Raw genomic sequence first — 18321 nt, forward strand, 5'->3', positions numbered from 1 at the left:
CAAGACAACCGTGCCAAAATACCACTGAAAACCAAAAAACACCCTACTTATACACTTCTGTATGTACAGTACCCTCCTTATTTTGGCAAAGTTTTCTGACCTTTCTGCCATATTTTGACATCAGTGTATACATAGGATTATCCAAATTATTTGCAACACCCAGAAAACCATGCAAAAAAAAAAACATTGAAAACCTAAAAGCACCCTACCTATACTGTACTGTATGTACCTAATTTTGGCACTGTTTTCAGGTCAGTCTGCCATATTTAGACATCAAAACAGACATAGGAATATCCAAAGTAACTAAACACCAAGAAAAGGATGAAAAATAATCATTGAAAACCAAAAAATACCCTACCTATACACTACTGTATATACAGTACCCCTCCTAATTTTGGCACTGTTTTCCGGTCATTCTACCATATTGAGACATCAAAACACACAGGATTATCCATATTAATGCTAAACATCAAGAAAACAATGCATAAACAACAAAAATCCACAAAAAAACTGAAGACAGTTTGAAAATCAGTTATCTGTGACGAGTGATTACTCCCGGGGCTCAAAAAAAAAAAAGTCCATGGCCAAATATGCCACTACAAATTGGTTATATTGGTATAAATGGTATACCATCATCTTTGCTGGTGTTTATACTATAAGATAAGCTAATAAAACACACAAAACTGATGATTAAAAGTACAGAAATGTAGTGAGAATAAAGTGTTCAGGAGTAAAACCTTCACATAACTTCCCACTATCCTAGTGCAAAATTTTGCCAGCACCTTCCAAGAGTCAAGCATATGTCTACATGCAGAATTTCATGAGCTTTGTTGTGGATTTTGTGGAATTTCAATATGACCAATAGTAGTTGAATAAATTGCAAAAAACTAAAAAAACTCACGAGTCAGTGTTATCACTACAGAGGAGGGTAGGGACTGAGGAGAGAACTGGAAGGGTATGGAGGAGGGGTGGGAGGAGGGAAGAAACGAGGCTGTGGGCAGGATTCTTCCCCTTCTGTGAACAGGCGGACAGGCACTTTCACTGTGCATTTTCTCGCAGCTTGCGGTCTGTTAGACTCCAAGTGGCCATGCAGAAACACAACTCATGGTGACCGGGGGACTTTGGATGTTTAGTAGAGAGGTAGACGGCCGCTGTCACCAAACATGTACTCATGGCTTGCGGTCTGTGTTACAGTCTCAGTGGCAGTTAGGAAAGACATAGCTTTTGGCCGTGCAACTTTGGACATTGAGTGGGGATGCATATAGACATTCTGACACTGCGTGTGGGTTACAGTTGTATTACTTGGGTGTTGGAGGTTTGTTGGGAGCGATCAGACAAGCATGCAACTTTGACCATTCAGTACAGGGGTGGACGGATATTTTAGCTTTGGTTGTGGGTTATGGCCTACTTCCCACTCACAGTTTGAACCCAGTGGCCACGATACCAAATGTTTGAACGTATCGGCTGGCCGGCCGAAGTTCTCAGGGACTTTTACGTCTGGATAACAGCAAGTAAATTTGGATAATGGTTTATTAGAGCCAAGGTCCAGCATCTGGATAATGAACACGTCCCGATGAATGAGGGACTACTACAGTCATCCCTCAGTTATCTAATGCAATAGAACCAAAGGCATTTCCGGGTAGCGGCTCCATCCAATAGTGGACTTCTCCCCTGGTCCCCATTCATACATAACCTAACTTTGAAAGCCAGTGTAAAAGACCATTACAGTACATCATACAGTACTTGTTCCTGTTGTTTAACACTGTATCTGGTCGAGCAGACCTAAAAATGCAGTGAGCACACAAAACATAATGGTAGAATGGAATAAAATCATGGTACAGTACAGTAAGCTAGAATAAAATCAGAGTCAACACTCACGATTTTACCATCCCACATCAATCTTAGCCAGGATTTCCTTCTTCTAAAGGGTCAGCATTACCCTCTCTTTTTTCCCTGGTGAAGGAGCCATCAATCATACACCCTAGGAAGAGGCATGCAAGGAATAGTAAGGCCAGAAGCAGGTAGGGAACAGCCACAAAAACCACCACGTGTCCTGTTATAACAACTGTATACATTGACGCGCGGGAACTGAGAGCAAGCGAGGTGGGTCTCTGGCGGACACTGGGTAAATTAGCCAGACACAGCAGTGCCAGCGTGCTATTTTCCCCCATCCAGGCAGAAATTTTTGCACAACCATATTTTCCAAACGGATGCAAGCATTTTGTCCGGATAGTGGGAAAAAAATGTACGAGCAGTGGTTTGGAACAGCCAAATCACAGCATCCGGGTAATGGTCATCTGGATGATCGAGAGATTACCATAATTCATAGTAATGATACTGATGATACAGTTCTAGCTTCCAAAGAAAATTCATTTTCCAAAAGCTTCTTGATCCCCACCATTTCAGATTTGGGAATTGTATTGCATAAGACTCTAAGTCACATAGAGCTCTGATGGCCAGATTAATGAGATTTCCCAGAAGGGTTATAGTTCAAAAATATTCCATCAAAGAATCTTGGAGACACAAAGAATCTTCTGACTTTGCACACACTGGAAGCACTGATGAAGAGCCTGCACATGGTGGTGCTGTGTGTCTTGGGTGGAGCAGTTGTGGTGTCCTACGAAGAGCCACACCTCCTCATATTTCCCAGGATCTTACTGTGGGAAGAAACCTGGTCTGACCCAAGGGGGACGCTGTTATCAGTGAAGGAGCGCAGGTTCCATGCATGGTGAATGTACCGTACAGTACCTGTATGATGGCCCTACAGAAGCAGCTGCCTATTAGTCTGCATGGTCAGACACACCAGGGCTTAGCAACAACAGCAACACAGTGGAGCTTATCCTTTCCCTCAGATAATGATTCACAGTACAGTATATGGGATTTTCCTCCCCATCCCTACTGCACTTTATAGCAGTTGTGAGTGGCTTATAAGCCGGTATCCAATTATTTTTTCCACTACCTCTTTACAGGCTTGAAATAAATTTTGGAAGTTTAGTAACAAATTCGTAAGTCATGTTTGATTGTTATAAATTTTAAGAAATAACCCTTAACCTTTAGTAAAACGAGTGGATGGAGGACGCACAGAAAGGAATTTAAGTTTTAAAGTGTTAGAGAAATAAAAAAATTAAATTCTCTCCTGTGTTTTCCTTATTTTACAGTTAGTTTGTTTTAAGGCTTTGGCCATGCTTGCATATATATATATATATATATATATCTATCTATCTATTGCCAGACGCCTCAATCCCGTTTGGGGTGGCCACAAACAAACCGCCTCCAAGTCGCCCTGTCCCCCGCCATTTCACTCCCCTGCTCCCAGCTCACACCCCCCTCTCTCATATACCTCTCCACCCCATCCCTCCATCTCATCCTCGACCTCCCCCTCCCTCTTTCCCCCTCCACCTCACTCACATACACTCTCTTCGTCAGTCTTTCACCCTCCATCCTCTCCACATGGCCAAACCACCTCAGTATGTTCCTCATAACGCTTCCTATCACATCCACATCAACACCACAACGCTCCTTTATATCCTCATTTGTCAGCCTGTCTCTCCATGTGACTCCACAGGCTCCTCTTAAATAACTCATTTCCACTGCTCTCACTCTTGACTTGTGTCCTTCCAACAACGTCCAAGCTTCACTTCCGTACGTTAGAGTTGGTATCACAATACTGTCATGTAGTAACTTTAGCACTTCCATGCTCACTTCCCTGTTTCTTATCACTGCTTTCAGGGAACCAGCAACCTTTCTTCCCTGCTGTACCCTTTCAAGCACTTCACCCTCCAAACCTCCATCCTTACTCATCACACTACCCAAGTACTTAAACGTACTCACATTTTCCAATTCCTCACCATCCAACCTTGCTGTACATTCACTGACTTCACCTCTCTCAAAGACCATCACTTTACTCTTCCCTACATTCACCTGTAGATTCCGTTTCTTACACACTCTCTCAAACTCATCAACCAAGCCTTGCAGCTCCCCTTCGTCTTCACTCAACAACACAGTATCATCTGCAAATAACAGTACAGGGAGTTTCCAAACACTATCCTCTCTCACCATGGCCACTCCAACATCCACTACCCTACCTTGAACCTCTTTTATTACCCCATCCATGTACAGATTGAACAACCATGGAGACATGGCACATCCCTGTTTCAACCCAACCTTCAAAGAGAAAAATTCACTTAGTTCACCATCCACACGCACTGCAGCCTTCGCACCATTGTACATACTCTTCACAGCATTCAACAACTTTCCATCTACTCCATATATTCTTAACACTTTCCACAATCCTTGTCTATCCACCCTGTCATATGCTTTCTCCAAATCCATGAATGCCGCATACACCTTCTTTCCCTTCTCTAGAAACTTTTCCACTAAAGATCTGAGAATGAATATCTGATCTACACAACCTCTTCCCTTCCTAAAGCCTCCCTGTTCTTCTCCAACTAATTTCTCTGTCCTTTCTCTAACTCTGTCAATAAGTATCCTACCATACACTTTTCCTATTATACTAAGAAGACAAATGCCCCTATGGTTACCACACACTTCTTTTTCCCCTTTTCCTTTGTACAAGGGAATAATTATACCTGACTTCCAATCCTCCGGGACTCTACCTTCCTCCCAGGCCAATCTGCACATCTTCCACATCCATTCTACTACTATCTCTCCCCCATGCTTCAGCATTTCACCACACACTCCATCAATTCCTGGGGCTTTCCCTGATTTAACTTTCTTCATTGCTTCCACAACTTCTATCCTACTGATTTCTTCCTGTCTTCTCACCTCCCTCCTTCTCCCAGCCATTCCCCAGCCACTTATACTCGCATTACTTCCATCCTCTACATTCAACAATTCCTTAAAGTGTTCTCTCCATCTGCTCACTTTTTCTCCCTTCTCCACTAGTAATCTACCATTTTTATCTTTCACTCCCCTGCTAACTTCACTTCCACCCTGTCTTACTCTTTTCACCTCTCTCCAGAACATTTTCTTACAGTCCCTCCACTTTACACTCAAATTCCTTCCAAATTCCTCATCCACTCTCTTCTTACTCTCTCTTACTAATCTTTTCACCTCTCTCTTCCTTTCTACATATAACTCTCTCTTCCGCCTCTCAACCTCTTCCACGCCCCTATTTCTCATCCATTCATTGTATGCTTTCTTCTTTTGTGCCACAGCCTGTTTCACCTCTTCAGTCCACCACGCTGTTCCTTGCACCCCCTTCCGTCTTCTCTTCCTTCCACACACCACATCACATGCTGCACATATTTCTTCTGTAAATATTCTACACACACCTTCCACGTCTCCCATCTGCTCCAATTCATATTTGCCCAATCGTTCCTCCACTTCTCTTTTATACTCTGCCTTTTTCTCATCCTCTTGTAACCTTTCCACTCTCCTTGCAACTACTCCTTCCTCTCGCCTTTCCCTTCTTCTATTCCTCCAACTTACTTGAACTTTAATTCTGGCCATCACCAAGTAGTGGTCAGAAAGTCCACTCCCCCAACCTCTATACACTCTTGCATCCATTACACATCTTCGCATCCTTTCATCCACACACACATAATCAGTCATTGCCTTCCTTTCATTCAGTTCACCACCCACCCTTCTCATCACTCGCCATGTATACCTGTGAATCATTTTATGCCTGAAGAGGGTATTGGCTATCACCAACCCCCTCCCAGCACAAATGTCCACTATTGCACTCCCATTCTCATCTATCTCAGCAGGCACACCCCACTCACCAACTATTCCATCCACCTTCACATTCCCAACTTTACCATTCATATAACCAATCAAAAACACTCTCTCATTCCTTCCAAACTTTTCCATGCACACTTCTACATTTGTCCAGAACTCTTCTCACACTCTTCTAGCACGATCTTGCGTTGGTGCATACACACACACAATCGCCCACATTTGTATTCCAACTTTCAACTTTACCCACACAATCCTTGACCCAACTGATCCATACTGTCTTAGGCTCCTCTTCCATCTTTTACTCACAACTATACATACTCCTTCCTTTGCCCTCTCATTCTCACCTACTCCTGCACATATACCCCATCCATACTCCCATTCTCTCACACTTTCTCCTCTCCATTTTGTTTCAGTTATTCCACATACATCCACTTTCGCATCCTTAAGCACCTGGACAATCTCTCTCTCTTTCACCTCATCATTCGCTCCCCTTACATTCCAGGTTCCAATTATATATATATATATATATATATATATATATATATATATATATATATATATATATATATATATATATATATATATATATATATATATATATATATATGTAGTATATATATATATATATATATATATATATATATATATATATATATATATATAGTATATATATACAGTATATATATATATATATATATATATATATATATATATATATATATATATATATATTTTCACCTTTTGATGGGATTAAACATTGTAATGGATTACTTGTAGCTCCAGCACTGTTGCTGTGCCATTAATGAGTAGCTTTTTAATTTTTTTATGGCCTTACTCTAGTCCTTACCAAAGACCTTGAGAGCGAATTCAGAGTTTTCCTTCTTGGTCTCCTGCCATCTAAAGTAAATGAGTCCTGTCTACCATCCTCAGGGTGTATATTTTATTTGTTCCAACCATGCAGTAACTAAATGAAAAATAGTAAAGCAGCAGACCCATGTAGCATCATGGCTGAAGTGTTGAAGGCCATGGATAAGCTGGGAAATGAACTTGTCACTGACCTAGTAAGCTCAAGAGTACATGGTTGCATGGTGCCAAATCATGAGCTGCTATAAGAGTAAGGATGAGGCCTTAGAATTAAGAAATTATAGAGATTTAAAGCTGATGGAACATGTAGTGAAAATGATGGAAAGTATAATTGACAGATTAATAAGTAAAAGAGTGGATATTGATTTACAGTTTGTTTCCGTGCCTGGCCGGGAGACCATAGATGCAATATTTATAGTTAGACAGCTACACAAGAAGTATTTGACTAAGGGTAAGAGATTGTACTGTTTTTTTTATGGACCTGGAAAATGTTTTTGACAGAATTGCAAGGGAAGCAAGAAGGGGGACAATGAGAAAATGAATGGATTGCTGGGAAGATGATGTACTGTATGCAGGTGTTAGAGGTAGTTTTAGAGTCGATGGAACTTACAGTTCAGTGATTAAGTTCAAGGTCAGAGTACATCAAGGATCAGTCCTAAGCCCACTGCTTATAATGGTAGTGGAAGTATTATCATGAAATTTCAGAGAAGGATGGCCAAGGAATCTTTTATGTACAGATAATTTCATACCGGTGGCAGAGATATGAAAGAATTAGATGAAAAATGTCCAGAAGTGCAGAAAAAGTATGAAATCAAAGAGATCTGAATAAACATCAAAAGGTAGTCATCGTGATCTGTGGGCATGATATTTGGCTGGTTACAGATCGAGGACTGGCCATGTGCTGTATGTTGGAAAGATGGGGGTGAGAACAGAATTAACAATACAGTATTGGATGCAAACTTTGAGTGCACAAGAGAGGTAGTGAAGTGAGTGGTACCTTGAGTTTGGCAGTGGATATCTGGTGTAGTAGATGCAGGGGCATAGTCAGACTTAACCATGGCTGTCATAAGATACCATCACTTAGTTGTCTGTAGTGTAGGAGATCGCATTGTTGCATTTGTAATCACATTCCACTTTGTGCTCATTACTCAGTTCAAAATACTCCACACTGTACTGTGTCACTGCATGATAACTAGAGATAATCAGATGTTGTTATATTTACAGCTGTTTTACAATGATGGTGGTGAAAATGGTGACCAGCTGTTGTATGGCACTTCAGATGGCAAGATTGGCCTTGTCCAGCTTGGCAGGTGGGTCTCACAGATGTATGCTTAAACCTTAGGTCACAGAAGAGAGGGTAAGTCTAAAATATAGGATGATAATTTCTACAGAATGTGACAGAGAAATGTGTTGGGCTTGTTTGCATCATTGATGACTGCACTCCATATTGCAGTGGTCCCCAACCTTTTTTAGGCTTTGGGCCACATTTACCATTGTTAATATTGTGGATGTCACCAAGGAAAAAAAATCTAATTCACACACACACACACACACACACACACACACACACACACACACACACACACACACACACACCGCTCGCTGATGCAGTGGTAACGTTCTCGCCTGCCAACTGGTGGACGGGAGTTCGCGCCTCGCTCGGGTTGCGAAAAGTTTCACTGACGAAGTGGGTGGTTACTGTCCCCCTTGAGCAAGGGGACGGGTGTGTGCATGTGTGAAGGTCACAGCCTTGCCCTGAGATCGGACTATATGAGCTCTCAGCTCCCTTCCGGGAGGGTAAAAGTTGATGATCACGACCATCAAGTGATCCTGACCGACCCGGTGAATTACATTACACACACACACACACACACACACACACACACACACAAGATGATTAAGTTGATGTACTCAAATGTGGATGGAATGGTATCTGAATTATTAGAGATGAATGATTATGTCAGAGAAAATGAACCACATATAATGTGCCTAACTGAAACAAAATTAACACCAAGGATATCAAATGACATCCTAAATTTAGAGGAATATAATATATGGAGAAGAGATAGGAACTTAAAAAAAGGAGGAGTAATTTTAATATTAACTAAGAAAAATCTAAAAGTCAAAGAAATAGAACTAGATGTACGCTCACAAGTAGAACTGATTGCAGTAGAGATGAATACATCTGAAGGGAAAGTAATTGTAGCCAATTTGTACATACCACCCAGATCAAACACATGGGAAAGAGACGAATATGAGGACCTGGCGGAGAGTACAATTCAGAGTTTAAGAGCATTACTACATAAAATTTGTGGTAGGTGGTGGCGACCATCATCCACTCACTTGATGTAGTGCTTCCTACTTCCTTAGCTGTTATCATTCTTTTTTGTGCCTGCCCTCCTGTCTTCCTATTTCTCCTATCTTTCCTGTCACTTCTTATTCCTTCTCTTTCCTTTACAAGTGGCTTTACATTGAGTGACAAGCCAAATGGTTTCCTGTAAGCCAAGAAACCATTTACAACACTGGGTGGTAACCATATAACCAAACCATACGTGCTCCCTACGTGTGAACAAGTGGGTTGGTGGAGGGTTGGTGCCCCTCCCTGTAAAACAACTAACTCGGTGTCAAATGGCCACCCTTTGCGGGATTATGGTGTCTGGCAGTAGATAGATAGATAGACTACATAATTTATACTAACTGGAGATTTTAATATCCTCACCCTGCTGTTGGGTGGGAAAGGAGGTCCAGATGATGATGATGATGATATTTTAATACAAATATAAATTGGAATACTCTAGATATAATAAGCCAAGAAAGCTGTTGGGACCAAAAGCTCCTGGATCTCGTTCAAGAGTTTTTCCTGACACAACATGTAAGAGAAAGCACCAGAAAAAGAGGACTCGATGTACCCTCAATGCTACATCTCATATTTACTAGGCAAGAAAACGATATTGACAGTTTAATATACGAGTATAACCCTCCATTCGGCAAAAGCGACCATGCAGTACTAAATTGCAACTTCAGGATAGCATATGACATAGTTAACAGCAATGAAAGTTACAAAAAGAGCCTAAACTATAAAAAGGGAAAGTATCATGACCTAAAGAAGTACTGTACTTCTTAGAAATTGATTGGGAAAAGGAGCTTAGAGGACAAGATTTAAATGCTATACTGTATATAAAAAATTCTGTGAACTTTATGAAAGAGGAGTCCAGAAGTATATACCACAGCACAAAGAAGCAGAAAACAAAATAAAGAAATGATTCAGTACAGAATGTAAAATATCAAAAGAAAAAAGAGATTTGTTGAGGAATAGATACAGAAGACACAATAGTGAAAGGGCATATAATAATTACAAACAGGCAAGAAACAATTATACAAGAATAAGGAGGGAAGCCCAAAAACATTTTGAGGAGGATATCATAAATAAAAGTAGTGATCAACCAATGCTATTTTACAGCTACATCAGAAGCAAAACCAAAATCAAAGATGAAATACAATCCATTACGGACGAGGGAGTCACCTATACACAAGAGAAAGATGTTTGTGAAGCACTAAACAAGAATTTCCAATCAGTTTTTACAGAGGAAAAAATTTTTGAGAGGGATTATGTGGAACATGCATGCCCACACATACTATCAGTGGAATGCACTACCGAATGAAATAGTGTGTGCCAAAACATTTCACAAATTTAAGGAAATGTACGATAAATATGGTTTAAGACACGGGACAGTACGAGCTTGACTCCTTCATGTAAAGATACTATTAGGTAAGAACACACACACACACACACACACACACACACACACACACACACACACACACACACACACACACACACACACACACACACACACGGTTCGTAAGACTCGAGAGAGACACGAACATGGTGAGAGGAATATTAGGCAAGATTGACCCCGAAGGAGACAAGTGGGTAAAAGAAATTGAGGAAGTAAGGAGGATAGGGCCTTACAAGAAAGGGGAAACAAGACCAATGAGAGTCAAGTTTACATCAGAAAGTGTAATAAATGAGATACTTAAAGTGACCTGGAAATTAAGCAAAGAGGCGGGGATGGAAAATATTATAATAAGAAAAGATCTGAATGAAGAAGAAAGAGAAGTTTTAAAATCATTAAAGGAAGAAGTAAAGGAAAAAAATGATAAGAGGACAGAGGAAGAATGTAATACTTTTTTTTGGAGAGTATTGGATATGAAAGTAAGGAAATGGTATTTAAGGAAATAGAAGTGAAGGAAACTAAGGGGGATGGTTGTGAAAGATCAGAAGTTGAGGAAGTGGTACGGACAGAGAGTAGGAGAGAAGAGAGTATTAATAATGTCAAAAATAATTTGAAGGTGATATATACTAATGTTGATGGTTTCATATCGACAAGGATCGAAATTAATGATTTCTTAAGAGAACATGAACCTGATGTCATGTGCTTTGTAGAGACCAAATTAAGAGAAGATATTGATGTTCATTTGGGAGATGGTAAATACAAACTGTGGAGAAAAGACAGAAAAGAAAAAAAGGGAGGAGGAGTGATGATAGCAGTGAAGAACAACATAAATGTAGATACTGTGGAAATGGGAGAAGGCAGGGCTGAAGTGATATATATGAAATTAGAAACTGGAGAGAATGTTAAGTGAGATATGGCGGTAGTGTATGTTCCCCCAAAGACGAGAGCATGGAAGGATGACGAATACCATGAGATGTTGTCAGATATGGCTAGCTACTTGCAAAAAATAATTGAGAAAAGCAATAATATAATTTTGGTGGGTGACTTTAATTGTAAAGAGGTGAACTGGGAGGAATGGTGCTCGGGAGGCGGCGAGGATTCGTGGGGCACTATGTTATTAAATATAATAATGAATAATGTGATGACGCAGTTGGTCAAAGAAGAGACACGGTTTCGAGGTGAGGACACACCAGCAAGGTTAGATTTACTGTTTACCAAAGAAGCTGATGTAATAGAATCATTGGAATATCTCTGTCCTTTGGGAAAAAGTGATCACCTGGTCATTGAGTTCCAGATGTTAATAGGAAACGTTGAGCCAAGAGACGAGCTTCATAGACAGGGAAGATACAACTTTGGGAAAGCAAATTTTACAGGATTGAGAAACTTTTTTGAAAATGCGGATTGGAGAAAATTCAGAGAAACAAGAGAGATACAGAGGAAGTGGGATATCTTTCTAGACCTCTATAATTTGGGAGTGGAAAAATTTGTACCAAGAGTAAGAGGGAAAGAAAACAGGAAAAAGGAGTGGTTTAATAGAAGGTGTATGATAGCAAAAAAAGAGAGAGATAAGGCGTGGAACAATTGGAGAAAGAGAGGTAACGACAGAACAAAGGAAGAATATAGAAGAACAAGAAATGAATACACAAGAATACGTAGAGAAGAAGAAAGGAATTTTGAAAAAGGTATAATTGACAAATGCAAGGATGAACCCAAACTGTTTTATAGATTTGTTAATGGCAAACTGAAACAAAAGGAAGGAATCACCAAGTTGAAAGTAGAAGGAGAGGTCTTTAAGGATGCGGCAATGCAAGCAGAAATAATGAACAAACGTTTCCAGTCAGTTTTCACTAAAGAAAAGGAGCTTGTGGAAGGGGAGGGAGTGATTAGAAATGTTCCGGTGATGAAAGATATAAAAGTGGAGGTACAGGAAGTGTATAAATTACTGGAAACTCAAGATGTAAGGAAAGCCCCAGGACCTGATGGAATTTCTAATTGGGTACTGAAGGAATGCAGAGAACAACTGGCGGATAAAATTCACAGCTTAATTGTATGCTCACTGGAAGAGGGGAAAGTGCCAAAAGAATGGAAGAGGGCAAATGTGGTACCAATTTACAAGGGAGGAAATTGGAAAGAACCCCTGAATTATAGACCAGTGTCTCTAACCAGCATGGTCGCAAAATTGTGTGAGAGAATCCTGAAAGACAGATGGATAAAATATCTGGAAGATATGAATATTTTGGCTGAATGTCAGTTTGGATTCAGAAATGGAAGGTCATGTGTTTCTAACTTGTTGAGCTTTTACTCCAGAGCGATTGATGTGGTACAGGAGAGAGATGGTTGGGTGGATTGTGTGTACTTAGACTTAGAGAAGGCCTTTGACAAGGTACCTCATAAGAGACTAATGTGGAAACTAGAATATATAGGAGGACTAAAGGGGAAACTTGTGGAATGGATGAGAGACTTTTTGAGAGACAGACAAATGAGGACAGTAATAAAGGAAGAGATGTCTGGATGGAGGGAAGTAACAAGTGGAGTCCCTCAAGGCTCAGTGTTGGCGCCAGTAATGTTCCTGATTTACGTAAATGATATGGTAGATGGAGTGAACAGTTATGCAAGTCTGTTTGCTGATGATGTAAAGATCTTGAGGAAGATAGAGGTTGAGGAGGATTGTAAAATACTGCAGGAGGATTTGGATAGGATACACAATTGGAGCCGGACGTGGGAAATGAAATTTAATGTAAAGAAATGTAAAATATTGGAAATAGGTAGAAGTACCAGGAGACCATCACTGAATTATTTTTTGGGTAATGAATTAATCACAAAAAGGAGAGAAGAGAAAGATTTGGGAGTGCTTGTCCAAGATAGTTTGTCACCAGAAAAGCACATTAACAAGATAGTTGGAGAGACTTATAAACTCTTGACTAACATAAGAGTAGCATTTCATTATATGGATGAGGAAATGATGAAAAAATTGATAGTGGCCATGATCCGCCCCAGGTTAGAATATGCAGCGGTAGTGTGGTCCCCACACAAAAAGAAAGATATAAACAAGATTGAGAGAATACAAAGAACAGCAACCAAGATGGTCCCCAGTCTGACAGACCAGTCATACAGAGAGAGGCTGGAAAAACTGGATTTGCCTTCGTTAGAGGAAAGGAGAAAGAGGGGAGACATGATTGCGGTGTTCAGGACCATGGTGGGAGTAGATAAAATTGACAAAGAAGATCTGTTTGTATGGGATAAGAGAGCAACAAGAGGACATGGAATGAAATTGAAAAAGTCAAGCTGCTTGAAGGATATCAAGAAATATAGCTTTCCTTACAGAAGTATAGACTTATGGAATAGCCTGGACAAAGAGATCGTCCAGTCTAAAAACTTAAACGAGTTTAAAGTTAAATTCGACTTATTGAGAAACAGCGACGGAAACCCACGAGCATAGTATATTCCGTGTATATCACAATTAGGTATATTCTTAAATATTTGAAACGACTTAGACAAAGAGGTGGTGCATGAGAAAAACATTCATGTGTGTAAAGGTAGACTTGATAAATGTGGATATGGAGACAGGACAACACGAGCATTGCTCAATTCCTGTATACTACAAATAGGTAAATACAAATAGGTAAATACACACACACACACAGATGCATGTATACAGTATACTGTATGTGAATACAGTATATATATATATATATATATATATATATATATATATATATATATATATATATATATAAAATGTTTTTTCATAACAGAACAGAGAAAGGAAAGGCAAATGAATAAAAAAAATAATCCTTACACCAGATTACTGGTGTCCCTTAATCATAAAATATCTATAACAGTTGGACTTGAACAGCTGTAGGTTGAAGTTTGGAGGGAAACAACTCTGGGGAAGCGAGTTCCAGAGAGATGCAGTTCAGGGAGTGATAGAATTCTGATAGGCAGAAGTTCTGCAATATGGCTATGCGACATTCCTGTCATGAACGCTACCAGATGCCCGCATAGCACAAGGGAAGGCATGGAGAGGTGGCACAGTGGATGCAACTTTGAGCATTTGCCATTAAAATATCTGTAAAATAATGCAAGGGAGGCAACATTCCTTCTTACTTGTAGGGGAGGTAGTTTATTTATAATAGCAGAGTTATTAATAATTCCAGCAGCTTTGTTCTGAATTTTGTTTTGTTGTTTTAATGCAACCTCTCGACATCCACTCCAAAAGGGTGAGCAATATTCAAGCTGAGATTGCACATGACGCAAATAAATTATAGCTAAATGCTCGTCTGTGAAGAAGTTACGTACTCTGTACAATAATCCAAGTTTCTTTGAGGTGGTTTTAGCAAGTAATCTGACATGAGAGGTCCAGCTGAGGGCATTGTTAAGTGAGATGCCGAGAATTTCATTACTTTTGGAGATGAGAATATTAATAGCATTGAAGGTAATATACGAATCTGGCAATATCTGTCTGTTAGTAAACTGTATATATTTGTTTTTACTAGCATTAAATGAGACAGGGTATTTTGTCCCCATTCATTGATCGTAGATAAGTCTTGATTTATGGAGATGGCTGTATTGAGTTGAGAATGAGAGATATTTGACTTTGTAAATGGGTGTCTAAGTGTGAATGACCTATAAAGTATTGAGTCATCTGCATATGAATGGATGGGATTGTGGGTGACAAACAAGAGATCATTAATATGAACCAGGAGCAGGGTTGGCGCCGGAACAGATCCCTGTGGCACGCTAGTGTTAATTGAGTGGAAATTGGAATATACATCATCTACTTTTACTCTTATTTTTCTGATGCTGAGATATGAGGAAAGCAGAGGAACAAAAGACGTTAGTCCGTAGCAAGGAGTTTGGACAGCTTTAGAAATATCAAGGGCTATTGCATGAGTTTCTCCATGTAGGTTGACTGATTGATGGATGGTATGAGTCAGGAGATTGAGTATGTCAGTGGTGGATCTTTTGTGGCGAAAACCATGGTGTCTAATTAAGTTGCTGGATTCAAGATGCTGTGGTTTGTGGTATAAAGTGTGTAAATTCAAACTCTAAACCTTGGGTATAACACTTTTTACTTCTGTGAGAATCGAAAAATTGACCCCATATACAAATTTTCACACTGGTATAATCGATCGAATAGCATACCCTAGGGGTTAAATGTCTTTACCAACATGCATAGTCCCAGGCTCCTATGCTTATCATGGGGCAACACTAGATTAGATGATGGATGGATATATATATATATATATATATATATATATATATATATCTTATATATCTGTCTATCTATCCATCTATCTGTCTATCTATATATATACAGTAGACCTTTCTTATCCACGAAATTTGCGTCCGCGGATTTAAGTTTCCGCGGATCAAAATTATTTTAATACTGTTCTATACACTGTAACTAAATTTGAAATTGACATGCAACTCACACTTGTTTTGTGGCTACAGTTAGCACACCCACACCAACGGGCATTCCCGCCACTCCGCCAGTCTTATTGTAAACACGAACTAGTTTGTTACCTACGTCATCGTCACCCTTCTCGTGTTTACAACTCTACTGTACTTCACTGTGTAAGTGAAAAATGGCTTGCAAGAAACAAGTAAAAGATAAAAGCAATCCTTTTAAGCAAAAGAGAGAGCATAAGGTGTTATCTGGCATCCTGTCGAAAGGGTCAGATTAGACTCACAGCTTACTTACGGTGCAGCCACACATCTCGTCACCTCACCACATTGGCGCTGTAGGAACTGCACTACAATCATCATCATCATATACAGCAATTATTGTCATCTAAACAGCAATCATCATCATCATACAGCAATCGTCCTCATTGTTCGAATGTTATGAAGAGAACACACAGTCTTTTGGCGAGTGTTAATATGTATTTGTAATATTTTAAAATTGGTGGTAGGTGGTGGCGACCATCATCCACTCACTTGATGTAGTGCTGCCTTCTTCTTCCTTAGCCTTTATCATTCTTTTTCTGTGCCTCCCCTCCTCTCTTCCTATTTCTCGCATCTTTCCTGTCACTTCTTATTGCTTTTCTTTCCTTTACAGGTGACTTTACATTGGGTGACAAGCCAAATGGTTTCCTGTAAGCCAAGAAACCAATTACAACGCTGAGTGGTAACCATATAACCAAACCATACGTGCTCCCTACGTGTGAACAAGTGGGTTGATGGAGGGTTAGTGCCCCTCCCCTTAAAACAAATAACTCAAAGTCAAATGGCCACCCCTTAAGGGATTATGGTGTCTGGCAGTAGATAGATTGATAGGATATTTTAAAATATGTTTATATTTTTTCAGGGATGTGCTTAGCTTATGTGGGAATAATATGTCATTTTGTGATGATGACTTAAGTACTGTATCTGCGAAATTTACCTTCCGTGGGGGTCTCTGGAACCTAACCTCCACGGATAACTAGGGTCTACTGTATATATATACGGTATATGTATATATACTGTATATATATATATATATATTTGGGGGATGAAGTACGTGAAAGGGTACAGCAGGGAAGAAAGGTTGTTGGTACACTGAAAGCAGTGATGAGAAATAGGGAGGTGAGTATGGAAGTTAAGAAGTCACTGCATGATGGTATTGTGATCCCTACCCTGACATATGGAAGCGAGGCGTGGAACTTGCAAGAGGGGAACAAGTCAAGAGTGAGAGCAGTGGAAATGAGTTATTTGAGAGGAGCATGTGGAGTGACGTGGAGGGACAGGTTGACGAATGAAGAAGTGAAGGAACGTTGTGGGGTAGATGTGGATGTGGTTGAAAAGATTAGGAGAAATACACTGAGGTGGTTTGGACATGTGGAGAGAATGGAGAATGAAAGACTGACTAAGAGGGTGTATGTAGGTGAGGTGGAGGGAGGGAGAGGGAGGGGTAGACCGAGGATGAGGTGGAGGGATGGAGTTGAGAGGTATATGAGGGAGTGGGGGATGAGTTGGGGGGAGGGGAGTCAAATGGTGGGTGACAGAGTGACTTGGAGGCGTTTTGTCTGCGGCCACCCTTTGTGGGATTAGGGCGTCGGGCTATAGATAGATAGATAGATATATATATATATATATATATATTCCTCTCCTCCATCCTTCTTTTCTTTCGTCCTCTTTTGTCTTTCCTTCATTCATTCCTCATCTTTCAGCCTACGGGTAACTTTGCACTCCCTCGTCTCTCTTTCTTTCCTCGTTCTTTTGCCTGTGGGTGACTCTACACTGAGTGACAAGCCAGATGGTTTCCTGTACACCAGGAAACCATTTACTACGCTGAGTGGTAACCATAAAACCAAATTTTGGCGCCAGGTGGTTTAGTTGGTAATTACGGCGCTCCAATTGGATTGAGCTGGTGAAGGTTTATATCCAAGGGCTGGTTCGGGTTTTTTGCTCACATAATGCCACTCAGGGATGAGTGAGGCTGGTTACCCTTATCTTAAATGTCAGGACCAACTTGCCTAGCCCCGGGCTCCTATGCTTCTCATGGGGCAGTGTAGAATTGGATGATGAATGAAAGTCTGTCTATCTATCTATCTATTGCCAGACGCCTCAATCCCGTTTGAGGTGGCCACAAACAAATCGCCTCCAAGTCGCCCTGTCCCCCGCCATTTCACTGCCCTGCTTCCAACTCACACACCCCTCTCTCATATCTCTCCACCCCATCTCTCCATCTCATCCTCGGCCTCCCCCTCCCTCTTCCTCCCACCACCTCACTCACATACACTCTCTTCGTCAGTTTCTCACCCTTCATCCTCTCCACATGGCCAAACCACCTCAGTGTGTTCCTCATAACACTTCCTATCACATCCACATCCACACCACAACAGTTCTTTATATCCTCATTCGTCAGCCTGTGTCTCCATGTGACTCCACAGTAATACCTCAATATATGATACCCCTGGATGTGATACCCCAGCTTAACAATAGGGGTAGAAATACAGTACCACCATACCCCTCCTAACTATGGCTGGCCAAACCCCGGTTTAATGATGGGTTTTGATTTTTTTTCCGATTCTGATGA

General features: G+C 40.4%; 1 protein-coding gene across 1 annotated transcript in view; it reads left to right on the forward strand.

The window, feature by feature from the left end:
* LOC145397820 (BBSome complex member BBS7-like) overlaps window positions 1-18321 on the forward strand; it is a 115275-nt gene that overhangs the window by 28642 nt on the left and 68312 nt on the right. Inside the window, exon 9 of the mRNA XM_080270848.1 lies at window positions 7789-7874. Coding sequence (XP_080126974.1) covers window positions 7789-7874 — 86 coding nt within the window. The remainder of the gene's footprint in view (window positions 1-7788; window positions 7875-18321) is intronic.

The sequence above is a fragment of the Coenobita brevimanus genome, chromosome 43, assembly GCF_032717465.1.
Source record: "Coenobita brevimanus isolate Jiangsu-jjx chromosome 43, ASM3271746v2, whole genome shotgun sequence".
Classification (NCBI taxonomy): Eukaryota; Metazoa; Arthropoda; class Malacostraca; order Decapoda; family Coenobitidae; genus Coenobita; species Coenobita brevimanus.